At 36.6% G+C, this 17612-nt stretch overlaps 1 protein-coding gene across 4 annotated transcripts in view; it reads right to left on the bottom strand.

The window, feature by feature from the left end:
* Positions 1-2080: 2080 nt before the first annotated feature.
* LOC139958496 (growth factor receptor-bound protein 14-like) overlaps positions 2081-17612 on the bottom strand; it is a 133710-nt gene continuing 118178 nt past the window's right edge. For 3 of the 4 annotated variants that reach the window (XM_071955593.1, XM_071955595.1, XM_071955594.1), the window contains 13 exons: positions 15918-16168; positions 14601-15019; positions 14190-14273; positions 13772-13931; positions 13229-13353; positions 12755-12844; positions 11913-12053; positions 10874-10984; positions 10328-10513; positions 9858-9971; positions 9181-9400; positions 8495-8676; positions 2081-6804 (listed from right to left, as the gene is read on the bottom strand). In XM_071955593.1, the coding sequence (XP_071811694.1) occupies positions 6664-6804; positions 8495-8676; positions 9181-9400; positions 9858-9971; positions 10328-10513; positions 10874-10984; positions 11913-12053; positions 12755-12844; positions 13229-13353; positions 13772-13931; positions 14190-14273; positions 14601-15019; positions 15918-16029 (2085 nt within the window). In that variant the 5' untranslated portion in view covers positions 16030-16168 and the 3' untranslated portion in view covers positions 2081-6663. Of the gene's footprint in view, positions 6805-8494; positions 8677-9180; positions 9401-9857; positions 9972-10327; positions 10514-10873; positions 10985-11912; positions 12054-12754; positions 12845-13228; positions 13354-13771; positions 13932-14189; positions 14274-14488; positions 14540-14600; positions 15020-15917; positions 16169-17612 lie in introns of those variants that run through there. The other variant, XM_071955597.1, reaches the window with a different exon arrangement.

Genomic DNA, 17612 nt, shown 5'->3' with positions numbered 1-17612 from the left:
AGTGGAGTTCCTTTGAATTTGAAGCTTCAATCGGAGTAGAATTTATAGTAAAATGATCATTAAAATCGTATATCTAAAATAGTTTTCTTCTATTAATATGGAAGAAATTAGAAGGAAAATATTATTATTATTAATTTAAGTCAGAGTGTTTATGCGGATGGAGATGGAGAGCGCTCCACTGCGTTTACATCATTTTGGGAAGAATTAAAAAAGTCGTGATTTTGGCCAAAATTTGAAAAAATGATAAGGGTATAGCCTTACAAAATTGTCGAATTTGGACCAAAAATGGAATTTCTTAAATTTATGCCAGGGTGCTTATGGGGATTCTTAAAGCTCAGTTATGGATTTTCCTCAAGTCTCAAGTGGATTTCCAGGGATTTCAAAGCTTCATTTTGGCTTTTTCAATATCATAAGACAATGAATAAATATTTATGGTATTTTTCTTTCCATGGGAAACAATATGAAGATAATTATACGTGATATTAAAAGAGAAGAGTGCTCTACTCCAAATACATCATTTTGGGAAGAATTGAAAAAGTCGTGATTTGGGCCAAAATTTGAAAAAATGATAAGGGGTTTGCCTTAATTTGGACCAAAAATGGAATTTCTTTAATTTACGTCAGGGTGCTTATGGGGATTCTTAAAGTCTCAAGTGGATTTCCAGGGATTTCAAAGCTTCATTTTGGCTTTTTCAATATCATAAAACAATGAATAAATATTTATGGTACTTTTCTTTCCATGGGAAACAATATGAAGATAATTATACCTGATATTAAAAGAGAAGAGTGCTCTACTCCAAATACATCATTTTGGGAAAAATTGAAAAAGTCGTGATTTTGGCCAAAATTTGAAAAATGATAAGGGGTTTGCCTTAATTTGGACCAAAAATGGAATTTCTTTAATTTACGTCAGGGTGCTTATGGGGATTCTTAAAGCTCAGTTACGGATTTTCCCCAAGTCTCAAGTGGATTTCCAGGGATTTCTAAGCTTCATTTTGGCTTTTTCAATATCATAAAACAATGAATAAATATTTATGGTATTTTTCTTTCCATGGGAAACAATATGAAGATAATTATACCTGATATGTAAAGAGGAGAGCGCTCTACTCCAAATACATCATTTTGGGAAGAATTGAAAAAGTCGTGATTTGGGCCAAAATTTGAAAAAATGATAAGGGTATAGCCTTACAAAATTGTCGAATTTGGACCAAAAATGGAATTTCTTAAATTTACGTCAGGGTGCTTATGGGGATTCTTAAAGCTCAGTTATGGATTTTCCTCAAGTCTCAAGTGGATTTCCAGGGATTTCAAAGCTTCATTTCGCTGTTTTAATATCATAAGACAATGAATAAATATTTATGGTATTTTTCTTTCCATGGGAAACAATATGAAGATAATTATACCTGATATGTAAAGAGGAGAGCGCTCTATCCCAAATACATCATTTTGGGAAGAATTGAAAAAGTGATTTTGGCCAAAATTTGAAAAAATGATAAGGGTTAGCCTTACAAAATTGTCGAATTCGGACCAAAAATGGAATTTCTTAAATTTACGTCAGGGTGCTTATGGGGATTCTTAAAGCTGAATTATGGATTTTCGTCAAGTTTCTGCCAAGCTGGTTATGCGTATTCTAGATTTCCCTCGAGATCCTAAAATTGGAATTTTTAGCTTTAATCGGCGTACGTATTTCTATCAATGTATAAGGAATTATAAAAAATTGATGTCGGGTATAATTTATAAGAAACTGATCAATAAAATTGTATATTAATACTTCCATCCATATATACATTTTCACTTGTTTACACCATTGCAAGGAATCACTCAGACGTCTGGCTTTGAAAATCACACAGTACGGGGGGATGGGGAAAGGGTAGCGGAGGAGGGTTGGGTGGAGGGGTAAGGTCTCATGAGTTATTTGTATGTTAACTACCAAAGCCCTAGATCTATTATTTGTCTTGCAATAATATGATACCCACGCAAATGAGTTTCATTTATACCCCTGGCCACCTCCCTCCCTCCCTCACACCCGAACCAAAGTTTCCCCTCCACCATGAAATCAAATGAAAACACATACACATAAATCTGAGTGTACTTTCAAGGCTGTTTTTTAATACATACTTTTTTTTCTCTGTGCAGAAAATCCAAACAAAAAAAAGAAGAAAGAATTATTTAATTAGTTGATAAACATTCTTTGAATGACGGCTCCCAAAAGGATAGGCTACCTTTCTGTACAATAGCTTTATATAAATCCGAGGGTCTCTATACATGGTATTCCATAAGATCTAAAATACACATATGTTACAAGCAGTCTTTGTTTCTTCTTCTTCTTCTTCCTCCTCTTCTTCATCTTTCTTCTTCCAATAATCGTCATCCTCCTTGTCTTCATCTTAACGTCTGATAACGTCACGTAATATTATACATTTTGATATATTTATTTATATATTTATATATATATGTATGTACAGCAAACCTTTTTCTTGAGTAAACCGGCAAGATTCTTTTAATAATTTCATTGTTCAACGTTGAAATCATCGTCTCTTTAGATTTCGTCCTTTCCTTTTAATCTACCTCTCTCTTTTTGTAATCTTTTTTTTTAATTTATCTATATTTAACGAAGCATTGTCATAGAGCTCCCATCCAAATTTCTCCTCACCAGTTGCTACAAGTAATAATTTAAGTTACTGCCAATTTTTTGTAATGCCAGGGTTAACACAGCAAGCTATAGTTTTCATTCTATCATCACCATAGCAACAAAACACTGCAAACTGATTTCATATTGCCACACTGGTCATTAATGTTTCTATAGCAACAAGAGGTGAACAAAATAGTAACACTTTTATTATTTTTACTAAACAAAGAATGAAAGAACCTTATATTTTGCATTTGTAAATGTTTCCATTATTCATACCTCTTCATTCCACACGACCTTTTTGAAAAGAAAGATAAGCAACTAGTGAATTGACCGTTTCTTTAACGTTTAATAGCAATGTTGAATGGGTGGGGGGGAGGGGCTAAACGAGATCCACAATCATAGCAACGCACAAAGTCACTCACTCACACAAAACAAATGACATGCCCCTGTTTGCTGTTTTTGTACACACGCTCAAAGATACATACTTTCTGTGATTGCAGAATACACCAGAATTATACATTACTTTGACATGATGCTTTGCAGCAAAACATGAGAAATAAAGTGGTATGCTGCTTGTAGTGGTTCCCAAGTTATGGCATACAAGAAAATAAATGCTGATTATTAATAACTGCTGATTATTATTATTATTATTATGATGTGCATTTTGTTCCACACAGTTCTGTACTTGTACAAGTACATAGTTAACCTTTCTCACAAGCAATGCAAAACATCAGTCATAGACCATACCTACTAAACAAGTATTTCCTTGCAGCTGGGACATAAGCTGATGTCATCATCCATGTTGCATAAAGCAAACTTAAATCACCTTACTGCCTTTTAATGACTTTGTTGGATTTAGATCCAATGTTGAATTCTGAAGATATTCCTCTCTTTTCTCTAGATTGAGGTTGAGGGGAAGAAGGGGGCAAGGTCAAGGAAACAGAAAGAGGAGGGGGGATGTCGGGGGAGAATACTTGCCATATAAGGAACCATAACAAACAGTGTGCTTGCTTTACTTAAACTTATGCACGATTTACTTCACACTTTACGTAAAATTATAAATACTGATTTCATTCCTGAGAAAAGCTTTCATCATCTTTATCATCATCATAAATTAAGGTAAAACACTTTAATCCAATAGTTATTATTAGTTTATGGTCACAACTCTAGACTACATGAATGTTTCTTTCTTCAATCGTTAGTAATAGATAACTTTCTACGAGCAGTCAACGAAGAAAATCAAGTCTGGGCGCCTAAATTCAAATATTATTTCAATGAACTGAGAGAGACCCCTGTCAGCTCAGTACCTTACGTCATTATGTTGATCATGTGACCACCACAATGATAATGATGACCGTGTGTCTAGTGATTTTGATGATCTATATATAAGGAAAGAAAAAATCATTTCAGCCGATGACCAAGAAGATACTACAATCATAGAATGTAACCCCATAATCCAATCTCAGCTTGAATTAAACGGAGAAAATATCATATGCTGTCTATGATACACTACTACATCACACTGCTACATCCAATAGAAAGTGCACTTCCATGAACACACTTCCTTCGCATACATCCTTCACAAAGAGTACATTTCATATGTTAATTTTCTAGCCAGGATGCGGCTGATTGGGTACTTAGTTTCAATTATTGCTGAATATTCACAAGCATGGACTCGTGACCTCAATCGTAAAACCTGATTGCTGCTTCCAGCTAGTGATGAATACATATTTAAGATTACTTTTGAATATTCAGTAGCATGGACTCATGACCTTTATCATAAACCTGATTGGTGCTTTCATCTAGCGATGAATACATATTTATGATTACTTTTCAATAATCACTAGCATGGACACAAGTCCTCAATCGTAAAACCTGATTGCTGCTTCCAGCTAGTGATTAATACATATTTATGATTACTTTTAAATATTCAGTAGTATGGACTCATGACCTCAATTGTAATCCTGATTGATGCTTCCAGCTAGTGATGAATACATATTTATGATTACTTTTGAATATTCAGTAGCATGGAAACAAGGCCTCAATTGTAAACTTGATTGCTGCTTCCAGCTAGTGATGAATACATATTTATGATTACTTTTGAATATTCACTAGCATGGACTCATGACCTCAATCGTAAAACCTGATTGGTGCTTCCAGCTAGTGATGAATACATATTTATGATTACTTTTGAATATTCACTAGCATGGACTCATGACCTCAATCGTAAAACCTGATTGGTGCTTCCAGCTAGTGATAAATACATATTTATGATTACTTTGAATATTCACTAGCATGACCACATGACCTCAATTGTAAACTTGATGGCTGTTTCCAGCCAGTAATGATTGTATTTTTATCGATCAATCTTGGATGTTTTCCTTTATAACAGGAAGACTTGGCCTAACTTTTTGACTTCTTGGTTGTTGAATAAAATGATTGAATACCCATATTGTCCAGTACTCATGTATATTTATATGTACATACACACATGCAATTGTAAACTCATGTCTTCTGAATTGTGAATTCATACTTTTCATCACTCATGAATATTGACTACTACTACCTATAGATTGAATTCCATTTTGCAGATCTATCAGTTATTTCCAGCTAATGAGGAGGAATTAACATATTTTTCAAATCACTAATGAATAGCTTTTGTCTTAGATGCTGTCTTTTAAAGCGTCAATTAGGTGACACGTCTCTCCTAAAATGGTGTCATCCGTCGTAAAAAAACAAATAATGAACAGTGCATAGTATACTTGACTTGAATTTAACCTATCAGTAAAACATTAACCAAGGTTAACACAATTCTCTGTAAACTACTCTCTTCCATTCAGAAGTATATCACTAGTCCTGTGTTTTACTGAAGACAAATAAAATTATAATAGAGCGACAGACTAGGCTTCCGAATAGAAAAAAAATACTGCACAAATACAAATTTATGATGATTATTCCATATGATGATGAAGAAAATAAATCAAAGATTAAAAACATCGATTTCTATGTATATAGGCTGTAAAAGCAGAGCTGAAATTACAACATTTATCTCCGTTCATATGCACTCTCCATATCTTATAAATAATTCTATGGTATAGGATGAAGCCCTTAAACCTTTGAGGTTTTGCCTGCACTGCATAAAGGACATTGCAATAAAACATTAGAATGTTTTCAAACCTTTCCTATTGCCGCAGAAGTAACAACTGAGAAACATTGAGGTGTTTCTGTAGAAGAAATTATATCAATAATAACTAGAAGTTCACCAGTGTTGACTTGAAAATATGCTAGAATTTCAAATAATGGTCACTCGTGATTAAACATTAACATAAATTTTACAGTCAAATTGAAGTCACTTTCCATCACTTCAGATATCCTTGTGACTAAAATGTAACATTTCTAAATGTTTCAGAATCATCATTTGGGAGCGGGTAGTGAGAACTTCAAGGGGAGATACTTTTGAGAAAATTTCGGCAAATTTTAGCAGCTAAAATTTGGGCTAATACTGATCCTATTGTAACCATCTCTTTTGTTTTGTATAAATTTGGTAACTATGATAATGAGAAATATTATCCCCGACAAATTATGAGATAGTGTCTCGATACGAGTGAACGCGGAGGAAATATTTAAATAGCCGCTCTCTTTACCGAGAAGCCAGGAATTTTGTTCCATATAACTTATTAAACCAAAAAAAAACAACAAATAGTCACAGAATAAAAAGTCCTGGGTATATCTTTTCAGCAAACTTTTAAGCTCAAAAGATACAAACCTTTGACCTGTTTAAAAAGAAACATAACATGACTTTCCGAAGACTAAATAGTCCTCTAGGTTTTACTTAAAAAGCAGCTGCAAATGTTTTTCAAAACGTTGTCTGTTTTCTCTTTCCCATCAAATTCTTTTCACAAAATCTTGATATTTTATTCAGTTTTCACTATCTCCCATCTCGACTCTTCCTTCTCCTTTCACAATAGTTTTCTCTTCAATGCTTTTCACGCACCTGGAATCGTCTGCGATATAATACCACGATTCAAGCGGTTACAAGTTCGTGCAGACGTGAAGCAGTCTGGTCGGTAATCCACCTGCGTTGACTTTGTAAAATTCCACCAGCTGCACAAGGTCGGTGAACCTAGTGTTACCTTCATCCAAGGAGTACAAGGGTTGTCCTTGATCAAAGCTCTGAAAGTCAAAGAAAAAAAAAAGAGACTTTAAATGTCAATGAAGAAAACCCAGAAATATTCCTTAAAGCCTTTCTTTGGATTTTATTGCAAACGAACCCTCGTAGGGCTTTCCTGCATATTTCCTAACTTCTTATTTATTTTTGAAATCTTTTCCATATCTTTATGTCCTTTTTGCATTTGTGACAATAATTAACTCAAAACATCATTTCTTGTCAATAAAATATGAAACTTGTTTTAAGTTTCATCCTTGAATTTAAATTAGACCTGAAACTGTCCCTTCAATGCATTACTTTTATAAAAAGGCTTTATCTTTGCATTGGCAAATCCCTCCCCCCTCCCCCCCCCCCCCCTTTTTGTGCATAATAACACAATTCCCAGTGGGATTCTGGTGAGAGATCCTTTAATCCCCATTTACATTATTCTTCTTATCGTAAAATAGTCTGTAGGGTATCAACAGATCTCAAAAGATAGCTTTAATGCTTTGTACTTGTCATTTGTATTAAGTCAAGGATTCACACAACACAGCAACAAGAGGCTTTTAAAAAATGGAAGACTCTGATAAATCCAACGGGTCGACCAGAAATTAGTCAACAGAGAAGGCATGACTTTCTTCTAAACAAATTAGAATATGGAAATGTTTTAACAAATAAAGTAAATTAATTTATGAAGTTAACTAACTGTTCTTTTCCATAGTCAGGATACAAAGCAAGCAGTTGGCACATAGAAAGGTTTGTGTATGTTGATTCTATTATGCTGATGTCATGCTGCCAATTTACAAGTTTCATTTAATTTTAATTCATATATGTTTAATTTATGGAGTAAGTAACTGTTCTTTCCCAAGTCAGGATACAAAGCAAGCAGTTGGCACATAGAAAGGTTTGTGTATGTTGATTCTATGATGCTGTTGTCATGTTGCCAATTTACATGTTTCATTATTGTATATAATAATTCATGTTGCCAGACGCTTACTTTTTATATCAAATCATAACACAACGAGTAGTAACGAGGATAGATAGCCAAGAAAATTCTCTTTTTTTGTTATCTCAGTTTAATGTAAGATGAATTATTTGATGGTTCGAACAAACTAGTTTGTCCTTTATAACTTTTCTATCTTGTTAGTTCATGTTGGTTCTTTGATTACAAATCAGTGATACAGGAGATACTGTTAGAGCATACAACGAAGTTAAATCACACGAAGAGACCCTTTTAAAATTCTTCAGGTCTGTAAAATTTGATCTCCAAGGGGAAGATTGATTTGTTTCTTGAAGGGCTTTGTTTACAAGAAATTGAGACGATTTTGAAATAGGTTTACTGAATCCTTGCAGAAATAACAAACAGCAGTCTATTTTCTGAAACCATCTTCAGCTATCACTCTCTCAACGTGCTGCTACTAAATTGTACCAAGACACTTACACGATATCGAATATCACATATTTTCAATATTATCATTGCTAATGAGTCAATGATTTCTGAACAATATCATCACCTTTCTTGGATAAGAAAACCACTTTTGTAAAACAAAAGAAACTCCGACTTCTCCATCCTCCCCCCCACTCCTCAAAACCCCAAAAAGTCATAAAACAGGTATGATGTCTATCACAAGCACAGATCACTGAAGTATTACATACTGAAAGAAATAGAAGAAATTCTAAATAGTCTTGAATTTTGTTTTCATTTTTTTTACGTACCACCACAATCTGATAATGTCTGACTTTCTGATTTTGGCTGAAGGACAAGACAAACGCTCCTGGTATTCTCTGACTTTCTCTGATCAGGAACATGCCGTCCACCATTCCCTGCTGGGTGAACAGTTCGTGGGTTTCATCTCTAGATAACCCACTGTGGAACCACGGTTGGGTAATATGTATCCCTAAATGGAAAAGGAAAAGGATATATTAATATGATAAGAGCATTGTATGACACGGCATTGATCATACTTAACACATATTTAAAGTTCTCTGCGATAAACGACAGGCAACTGTGGCATACTACGTGGAAGAAAGGGACAGGGAGGGGTCGGGAGGGGTTGGGAGGGGTAGGAGGGGAATGGAGGGGGCAGGTTAGTGTCCTCAGTTACTGGAAGGTGCTGCTGTTAGGTTTTACAATTGGTTTGCCATAACAGCTTGTCCATTGAACATTTTTTCTGTTATAATGACATTGTTTTACAAACTCAAATATCCAATATGTTAGGTATGGTTATCCATAATATAAATATATATAATAATATTAAATATATATAAATATACATAAATATCAAAATATTGATGTCACAACCGAAGTGTTGAATTGACTTCTTCCAAATGTCTAAATGGGCTTGGGGAGTTGCAGGCAAAACAGGGCACATTCAAGCCTTTCTTCCATACATACTTCTTACCTGACTCGATGCCACATCTTCTGAGAAATGGAGGACTGTGTCCATTACATGGAGAGCCCCTCGGACTGTGGCTACCGTTCCTACGGGGACTTCCTGCCCCCCTGTGAAAGCCGTTGGATGCTACTGCAGCCCCTGCCACTGGTGAGGATGTATTCGAGACCTTGATGTTATGTCTGTGTGACAGGGCCAGCTGATGGTCTGGAGAGCGCACACCTCTCCTCTGAATGAAATAAAGGCAAACAGTACAGTAATGTATACGAACATCACTACGATTTAACATAAAAATACCACTTAAAATCAGCCCAATTAATTATAATCTTGAACAGTGGACGATTTTAATTTTACAGTCAAAGAATTCTACCCATCCTTTTAATTTTTTTTTATCCTTTGCTCTTTTCAAATTCAAACGAGCGCGACAGACATTATTTGATGACGAACTGTTTCTCACGACTAAAATCCAGAACTAAAAGTATCAGAAGGATGAAACTATCTCTCAGATTTTCCGACACGCACTTTCCACATGTATGCTTAGTGACTATAAACTCAATCTCAGTTCTTTCCTGAAAGTTGTCAAACGATAGACCCCTCCTTTTAAAATCCATCCCTCTCCTCTCCTCATCCCTCTACTCTCCACCCCTGACTTACTGATGCACCCCCCAAAACTGAGTCCGACTTACCCTCCAGTTATACTCTTCTTCTTTGGCGATTGCGATGGCCTCCGTAGGATTACTGATAACCCGACCCTGCTTCCCTGAAAAATCCATCATCACTCTGTCGTCACTGTCTTTATGCTGCAAAAAAAAAGCCAAAATTCAAATAGTGAAACAAATCCTGGACGATACTAAATGTTTACTAACTCAAGAAATAGAGTTGCAGTTTGCCTCCTCATATCTCTCTCCCCCCCCCACCAATGACTGCCCCACCACCCCTCCCACTCAATCTACAGGGATGAGCCTGGGGTAAAAAAAAAATCACAGAACTTTGCAAAAATTGCGGTATAGGCTCCAGTTTGCGTATGCTACAGTGTGTTAGGATAATAGTTTTTGTCCCCAAGGTAGAAAAGAAATCACAGATATTCCGCGAATTCGCTGAAAAAGCTCATGCCTGAATCTACCTGATTTGTGCACTTGAGGATGTTTTAACTTACCGGTCTCAGGACTTCAGGACAGTCATCCTTGTTCCGTATTGTCCTATCCAGAGCCTTCTGGTAATTCTCTAAGAGAGTATTCCCGTATTTTAGTAACCTGAATGCAGTCAGCCAACATCTCCTGGTGTTCTCGTCCTCTGCACAGAATAGCCGAATATCCTTCATAGAGAACTTTGAACTAGAAGGCTGTAGAAAATATGAAAACGTGTATTAGGTAGGTGTCAATACAGTCAGGTGTCATGTTTACCAGGATCAAACCCGGAAAATTATCATTTTTTTAACTTAAAATTCAGCGGTAGAAGCACTCTCTCATTAACTTTCTTTTCATGAACACCATCTGGTTTGTGAAAAGGACTTATATAAAATTGCTTCCTTACATTTTTTAACTTAAAACTAAAACCGTGACACTTGTGGAACCACTTGCAGAACAGCTGATTAATTTGAGTAATATTTAGCAGGGCTGTATAACCACAGGTTTAAGGGTACACTGGAAGGTGAACTAGACTTGGTCGAGAGAGGTTGAACGGTAGGACTGGAAAGACTAACCTTGGTACAGAAAGAAAATTCCGAGGGTGCGTGGTGCTTTTTCCTGGCATTCATGACTTGGTAGATGTCTACGTCATTTAATTGCACATGAAGTTGAAGATGTCTAGGGTCCTGCAAGAAATAAAACCAGATAGATCGATATAAAACACGAAGAACGTTGGGATTGATCTGCAAACTCAAACATCCATAGACGAGCAAGTTGTTTAACACAGGATATGTTTATAAGGTGTGCACTGTAAATCTATGGAGTTACACCACACACAAACTTTGACAGAAAATATAATAGGGTTTTTTAACAGGTAGATTATAATATGGGACATACAAACATGAGGTGGAGGAAGGTGCTTGGGTGGGATATGGGGGGGGGTGGAGGGGAAATTAATCATTCCTTCAGGGACTGTGGAATGGAGGATTGTGACTCACTCTTTCTTGCTAAAATAAGTTCAAAGAGTGAGGAACCTATGAGAGGGAATACTGACTGCATTGTCATCATCGCATGTCAGTCATTCTGCACTATTACCAGAAACCTCATTGATGTTTTTGAAAAGGAATTCAAAACATTTTGTAGATTATCAGCTGTTTGGTGACCCTCAACAGCCACCTTCTACCCTGCCATCCTAGATTTGGCAGGGTTATTAAAATATTCGGTTCCGGGAATTAGTTGTTCCGGGAATTAATGGATGACGACACTCTGACTCCCAGTGGAAGATACACTTTTCAAATATATCCCAATCTCTTAAAAACACCAGGGATCAAATTCAAACTTTCTTCCAGATAGCAATGATATATTTTCGGTTCGAAAATAAAACTGAACATTTTAAAACAGTTGAACAAACATTTGGATGACTTGTTACATAAACATATTCTTAGCATCTGTGATAAGGCACACACCTTTTGTTACCCTTGACAGGAATCACCCTAAGCAAACTAAAATGTCAAATTTGGAAAATCAGTCCAAAAAAAAAAAAAAATTGAGAAAGAAAACCACAATGTTTTGGAGGTCAAAAGTTTGAAAAGATTGTTAAAAACTCATCCTTACCTTTGAATTACCCTTTAGAGAGAAATAAAGCCCTGATTGTCTTAAAACACAAAAGATTTTCTTCCAGGACCTTTTGTGCCCTTCCCTGGTGTGTAGATATCCCTGGATTTCAGGCAAGGAGTCCAAAGGATTTAACAGATTCTGAAAGTTAAAACAAAGTTACATTACATCTGGGGCAACCTTTACTCTAAGCTTACTTTTAAAGTTAAAAATTTCTGAAGAAGATCCTGCTAGGATTGAAAAGTCAGGCCCTCTTATTTTTACACACTTTCAGAATTGGCTTGAGCTTGAACAAGTTAATGTGGGAGGGGAGGGGAATTTTATATTCATGAATAGAAAAGTTGCCCATTCGAAAACTGAGAGGTGGTGTTCGAAAGAGCGATCTATGACTGATGGACTGAAACACCGAGACACTCTCTATCTACTCTCCTACATCAAAAGGAAGAATTGTGGGAAGGGTATGGGCAAGGGGGTGTGGGTGGGGGCAAGGAATTATGGGAAGGGTGTGGGCAAGGGGAGGGGGCAAGGAATGATGGGAAGGGTATGGGCAAGATGGGGGGGGAGGAATGACCGACTGAAGAAATCTGTATCAGGACTTAAATGTAAATGGATATTATCTGTTTCCTTCATCCCCCTCCCTCCATTACCCCATCTCACCACCCCACTCCCACCTCTCCAATCTTAACAACTATATTTTCATTATTTATCAGCCTGAAATATAAATGTATACCAACACAAGTACAAAACCTTTCAGTACCATCAAAAGAAGAGCGAAATTGCTGGTATTATTTTCTGTTTTTTTAAAGTCTTGTGAAAAGAATATATATGTGAAGTAAACTCACTGATAATGGCTGTCTTGGCCTCTTGGGTGTTTCAAAAAAGCTGTCCAATCTGTCCAATGAACTGGAGACCATGTGTGAAGGGAAAAATTGCTGAAAAATAGAACACACAAAACCATTGCGTATCATTTTATTTATGTAAGACAGTTAAGACACAAAACAGTTTGCTTGTAAACAAACTAGATATTTAATTTCCTCAACATGTATGAGTATGTCACTTCTTGTTCCATTTGCTACAATTGGAAAGGAGGGGGAGGCAGAGGAGTGGGAGGCGGAGGGTTGAAGGAAACAATGAGGGGGGAAGGGGGGTGGAAGAAGTTGAATCTACGCTGTCCTTCATCTACAATTAAGTTATGTAAGTGTTTCATACTTTGATTCAACGTACATCAAATCCAACTGTTTCACCAAATAACCCCAAAGAGATGCTTTATGTTTGAAAAAAAAAATTTCAAAATTTAGAATGAAAATCTCTCTTACCTCTGGATTTTCAAAGACCTCGTACTTTCTAAAGTCCTTCCTGAAGTACAATCTGTTGTGGTTGTGGTGGTGCCGCCATTTCTTGCACGCTTTAAAAATGTTCTCGTGATCTTCTAACGTTCTCTCTGCGAATAAAAAGAAACACCTTTCTTTCACAAAACTTGACAATGACATTGCAAGTGGTCTAACCAAACCTACAAAATGTCATCTTTGTTTCCGCCCATTTTTCTAGAGCTCCAATTTCCAGATATGATCAAAGTCAGCTCAATTCACTAACAAAACTTTCCACAGAACAATTGCTATGATCATATTTCTTTAATGATTTCTTTACTTATTGAATTAAACTTCTGTACATCTTTAACAGTTACTGCTAATTATTAACATTCACACCACACTGAAAACCATTTCAAAATAACCATCTTTTCTCTTTTCAAGTGTGTCAAGGAGGTTTTTTATAGATGATATGAATAAAGTAGGGTCTGCTGATTGCGGGTGGGGGGGGGGACTGGATGATTATTAAAGTAGAATGGAGATGATACCTACCTAGATCGAGATCTGGGAGATGTTCCACAATACTCCAGCTTTTGTCACCGATGGAATGGTTGGTGCTGATCAGTCTCAATAGCAGATCTTCTACAGAATGACTGCTCTCTATGGAAACCGATCTCCAGCTGCCGTCACAATGCCAAACTCTTGCTGATACCTGCATAGATATAGAAAAAAATCCATAGATATATATATATATATAGCTGTTACACACAGGCTTCACTTCATCATTTCTGTGCTTGTAGGCTTAACATGGCTTATTAGGTTCTCATGAAAGGTTGAAATGCTCTTTAAATTAAAAGGAAGAAGAAGAAGAAGGTAGAATATATGCAGCTTAAAACCAGGAGCAACGGCAGCATAAAGATGCTGAATCCTTCATTACTCCATTGTCTTTACCTCCCACGCGCCAACTTACCTGAGAAACGCCTTCTAAATGAACTCCTGAATCCAAGGACCCCGGATATTTGTCCTTCAATCTATGCTTTGAAAATAGTTCTTCCTACGAAAGTGAAAGAAACCAACCGATAAATCATTTTGGGAGTTACATAACAGCATAATTAGTTGCGACATTGTAATCTCCGAGATAATTCCATATTACTCATCATTTATAAGATAAAGGAAACCAATTGACTCAGTGATGCATTTTGAAAGAGGAATATGGGGGTCGTAGATGGTGAAGGGGGGAGGGGGGGTTTGGGCTTATTAGGCACTCACCATTGCAGAGCCTAAGCCAAACTTCCACTTGGGGCTGCCTCCGATATCAGGGAAAGGGGTTGACTATATACGTCTTTAAAAGTTATGAGGGTCGACCTCATTAGGAACTCACCATTGCAGAGCCTAAGCCAAACTTCCACTTGGGGCTGCCTCCGATATCAGGGAAAGGATCGGGTACACCATCCTCCTCATCGCTTTCGTTGTCCATGCTTTTACTCCTCTCCGGTGCTGATGAGCTTAATTCACCATATACACTAAATCTCAGTTCATCTGTGACCGACTTACTCCTACGATCTCTCTCCAGTTTGGGTTTGGGGATGCATCTGCTGTTCGGAGGCGGAGAACCATGAGCAGATGACGAAGAACTAGGCTCGTCCAGAGACGAACTGGACGATTCTAACATACAGTTTTCGTTACCGCTAGCTTTTGAACTTGCTAGGCTGTCATTACTGTTTTCTAAAAGCGGTTTTGTCATGTTGCATGATGGGAAGGAATTCATGCCTTCCACAAGAGCGTCCAGATCGACATCGTCTGTGGAAAAATATATAACGTAAAGATAGGTTTTCAAGAACATGGACTCGACAGTGGTTTTATTTAGAGGTTTGTCCATCTACGATTTAGCGTTCAATAGGCAGAAAGCAAAGGAGAAATTGATTTTCTGAACTACAGCTCTAGATATGAATATGACCTTATGACCTTATGACCTCTATGGATTAAGAAAGTTCATCCTTTCAGTTGTCACACACACTCTTTGTAAACAATATACCTACCACTGTGCCTTTAAGTAAATACATTGAACTGATAACAATCATAGAAGAGCAAAATGTACAAAGACAAAATACAAAGTTTTAATCTACTGTACAATCAAATTCAAAAAACAAATGTAATTCAATACCCCCAACAGACACAGAGCTAAGCTTCTTTCCACAAAAGATAAAGTTGAAACTGAAAAATAGAGGGCACTTTTTACGATTTCTATTTTACTTTATGGAATTACTGAGCATTTCGATAAATACAGAGGTAACAGGAAGCAGAGATACATATCAATTTTTTTGTTTTTTTCTGTTTCTCGTTAAATGTCACAGTTGTCTGCAGCAACGTATTAAGGTTCTCCTAATGAATATTTCTTTATTTTGCTTAAAACAGCAATACAAAACAAGGACAGAGCGAAGGCCTCTCTTTTCAGGGTAAACACTTGCTTCAAAATGACTGAAATGCCAGGGCTGGAGGGGGGGGGGGGGAAGAACAAAGAGATATTTATTTTTACTGACCTCCTTGATTCATATTGTTCATGGCTAGGTAGTTCAATACCAAGTATGTCAAAATTTCCTCTTTAATAGTTACTAAGGACACCGGAGGGGAGGGGTAGGGGGAAGGGTTGTTAAAAAGAAGAGCTTGTTAGGGGGAGAGAAATTTATTTTGCACCAACCTTGTGAAAGATCCCCAGTCTTTGTTTCTTTAATGACTGGTGCCATCGTTTTGCTCTGGTTTAGCAAGTCATAAGCAGTGATGTCAAATGTCAGATGGCGTTCTTGTGTCATTTGAAAATGTTAACAATCGAGCATGCGGTGGGTTTCGGGGGATGGGGGTGGAAGAGGGAGGTGTAGTTGCCAAGGAATGGTGACTCCCTCAGGACAGACACCAAGTGCCTCGAATTCGATGGTGCATCTTCCAGGTTTCCTATTGGAGAAAAAGGAAAACACAAATGAAATAATTGAAGCAATTTAATGCAAGATAACAGACAAATTGGAACAATAGAAATGAAACTGCAGAAAGGTCCAACAAACATCTGTGTTGAGTTGTTCATTATCACATTACTCCCTGATAGAATTAACCAAAAAGCTAAAATTCCTAAATGTGACATTAAGCCATTACTTTTCCGAATTTTTTTTTAAAGAGTTAAATTTGGGTTGATACAGTGGCAGAATTTGAATGTGTCTAATAAAGTTGTTTATTTCTTACTATACTCTACATAACAAACATATTGATAACTTGTTTCCTTTATACTTTGTGGAGGTTTGAATTTTAAGTACGGTGATATATATTGGACAAATCTGGTTACAGGAGAGTACAGAGGAACATATCATATGACAACTGAGATTTACATTTCTCAGCCAAAAAAAAAAAAGAAATAAAAAAGAAGGAAGTTATTAATTACATACTCAAATTGAATCCAATATTCTTAAAAAAAAAAGTTTCTGTATATAAGTTCAGACTTTACAAAGTTAATTGAAAGCTGGTAACACAATTCTAATGTATTTCCAATTTTCAAGTTCAAAACAACCAGAAGATTAAGCATGGCGGGTATTAATTTTAGGAACCATTCACCGACGGCATCAGAGAATGCGCACATTATCTTGTGCTTCATGATGTAAACAAAAGGCTTCTCTTAGAAAGAAAATAGTCTCAATTCATGCAACTTCTACCTAGTAGAATATGAAACAAGATATTGATATCAATTTGCCACCAAGTAGCAACAAATCCGCTTTACTGTGTCTGATTGCCTATAGATGCAGTTCGGTCACTGATATTTATTTACCCCACTAACTTTGTTGTAAGGAAAGTCAAAGAGACATTATAAGTTGGCTTAAAATAGGTCTGACTTATGTATTGCTTTCCCTCCTCGGTGCTCCTTTAATTCAGAAACCCACTTGATGAAAACCACAACCTGTGGTATGCTTGGAATGTATAGTATCCCTCTTTATAGCACTGGTATGTAACATGCACAGAGGAGGGAGGGGGGCAACCCCATCCACACGCCCACTTTGCCTGATTGAAACCATTCCTGGTGGACGGAATCAAATTGGTCGCTCTCTAATGGGTCACAGCCAACTTAAAACCTCAAGATAAATATTTGCAAGAAGTTTAATTGACATGTAATTCCTTGAGGGCTGTGCTTACATTATCAGAATTTCAATGTCTTTAGGTCAGGAATGAGAAGCCTGCAAGGTAACCGCAGCGATTCAACAGAGGATACACTCAATGTTGTCACTGTATACTTCTTCCATGGTGATAAGTTAAAAACCTTTTCCTTTTCATTTAATTTTCATCTTAATGCTACAGTGATTGAAACACCATTTAGTCAAGCAGTGATATACATTGCCTGTAGCAAGGTAATTAGGAA

Source organism: Apostichopus japonicus, chromosome 18, assembly GCF_037975245.1.
Source record: "Apostichopus japonicus isolate 1M-3 chromosome 18, ASM3797524v1, whole genome shotgun sequence".
Lineage (NCBI taxonomy): Eukaryota > Metazoa > Echinodermata > Holothuroidea > Aspidochirotida > Stichopodidae > Apostichopus > Apostichopus japonicus.
Note: the sequence above shows the minus strand (reverse complement) of the source record. Positions and strands in the feature narration are given on the sequence as shown.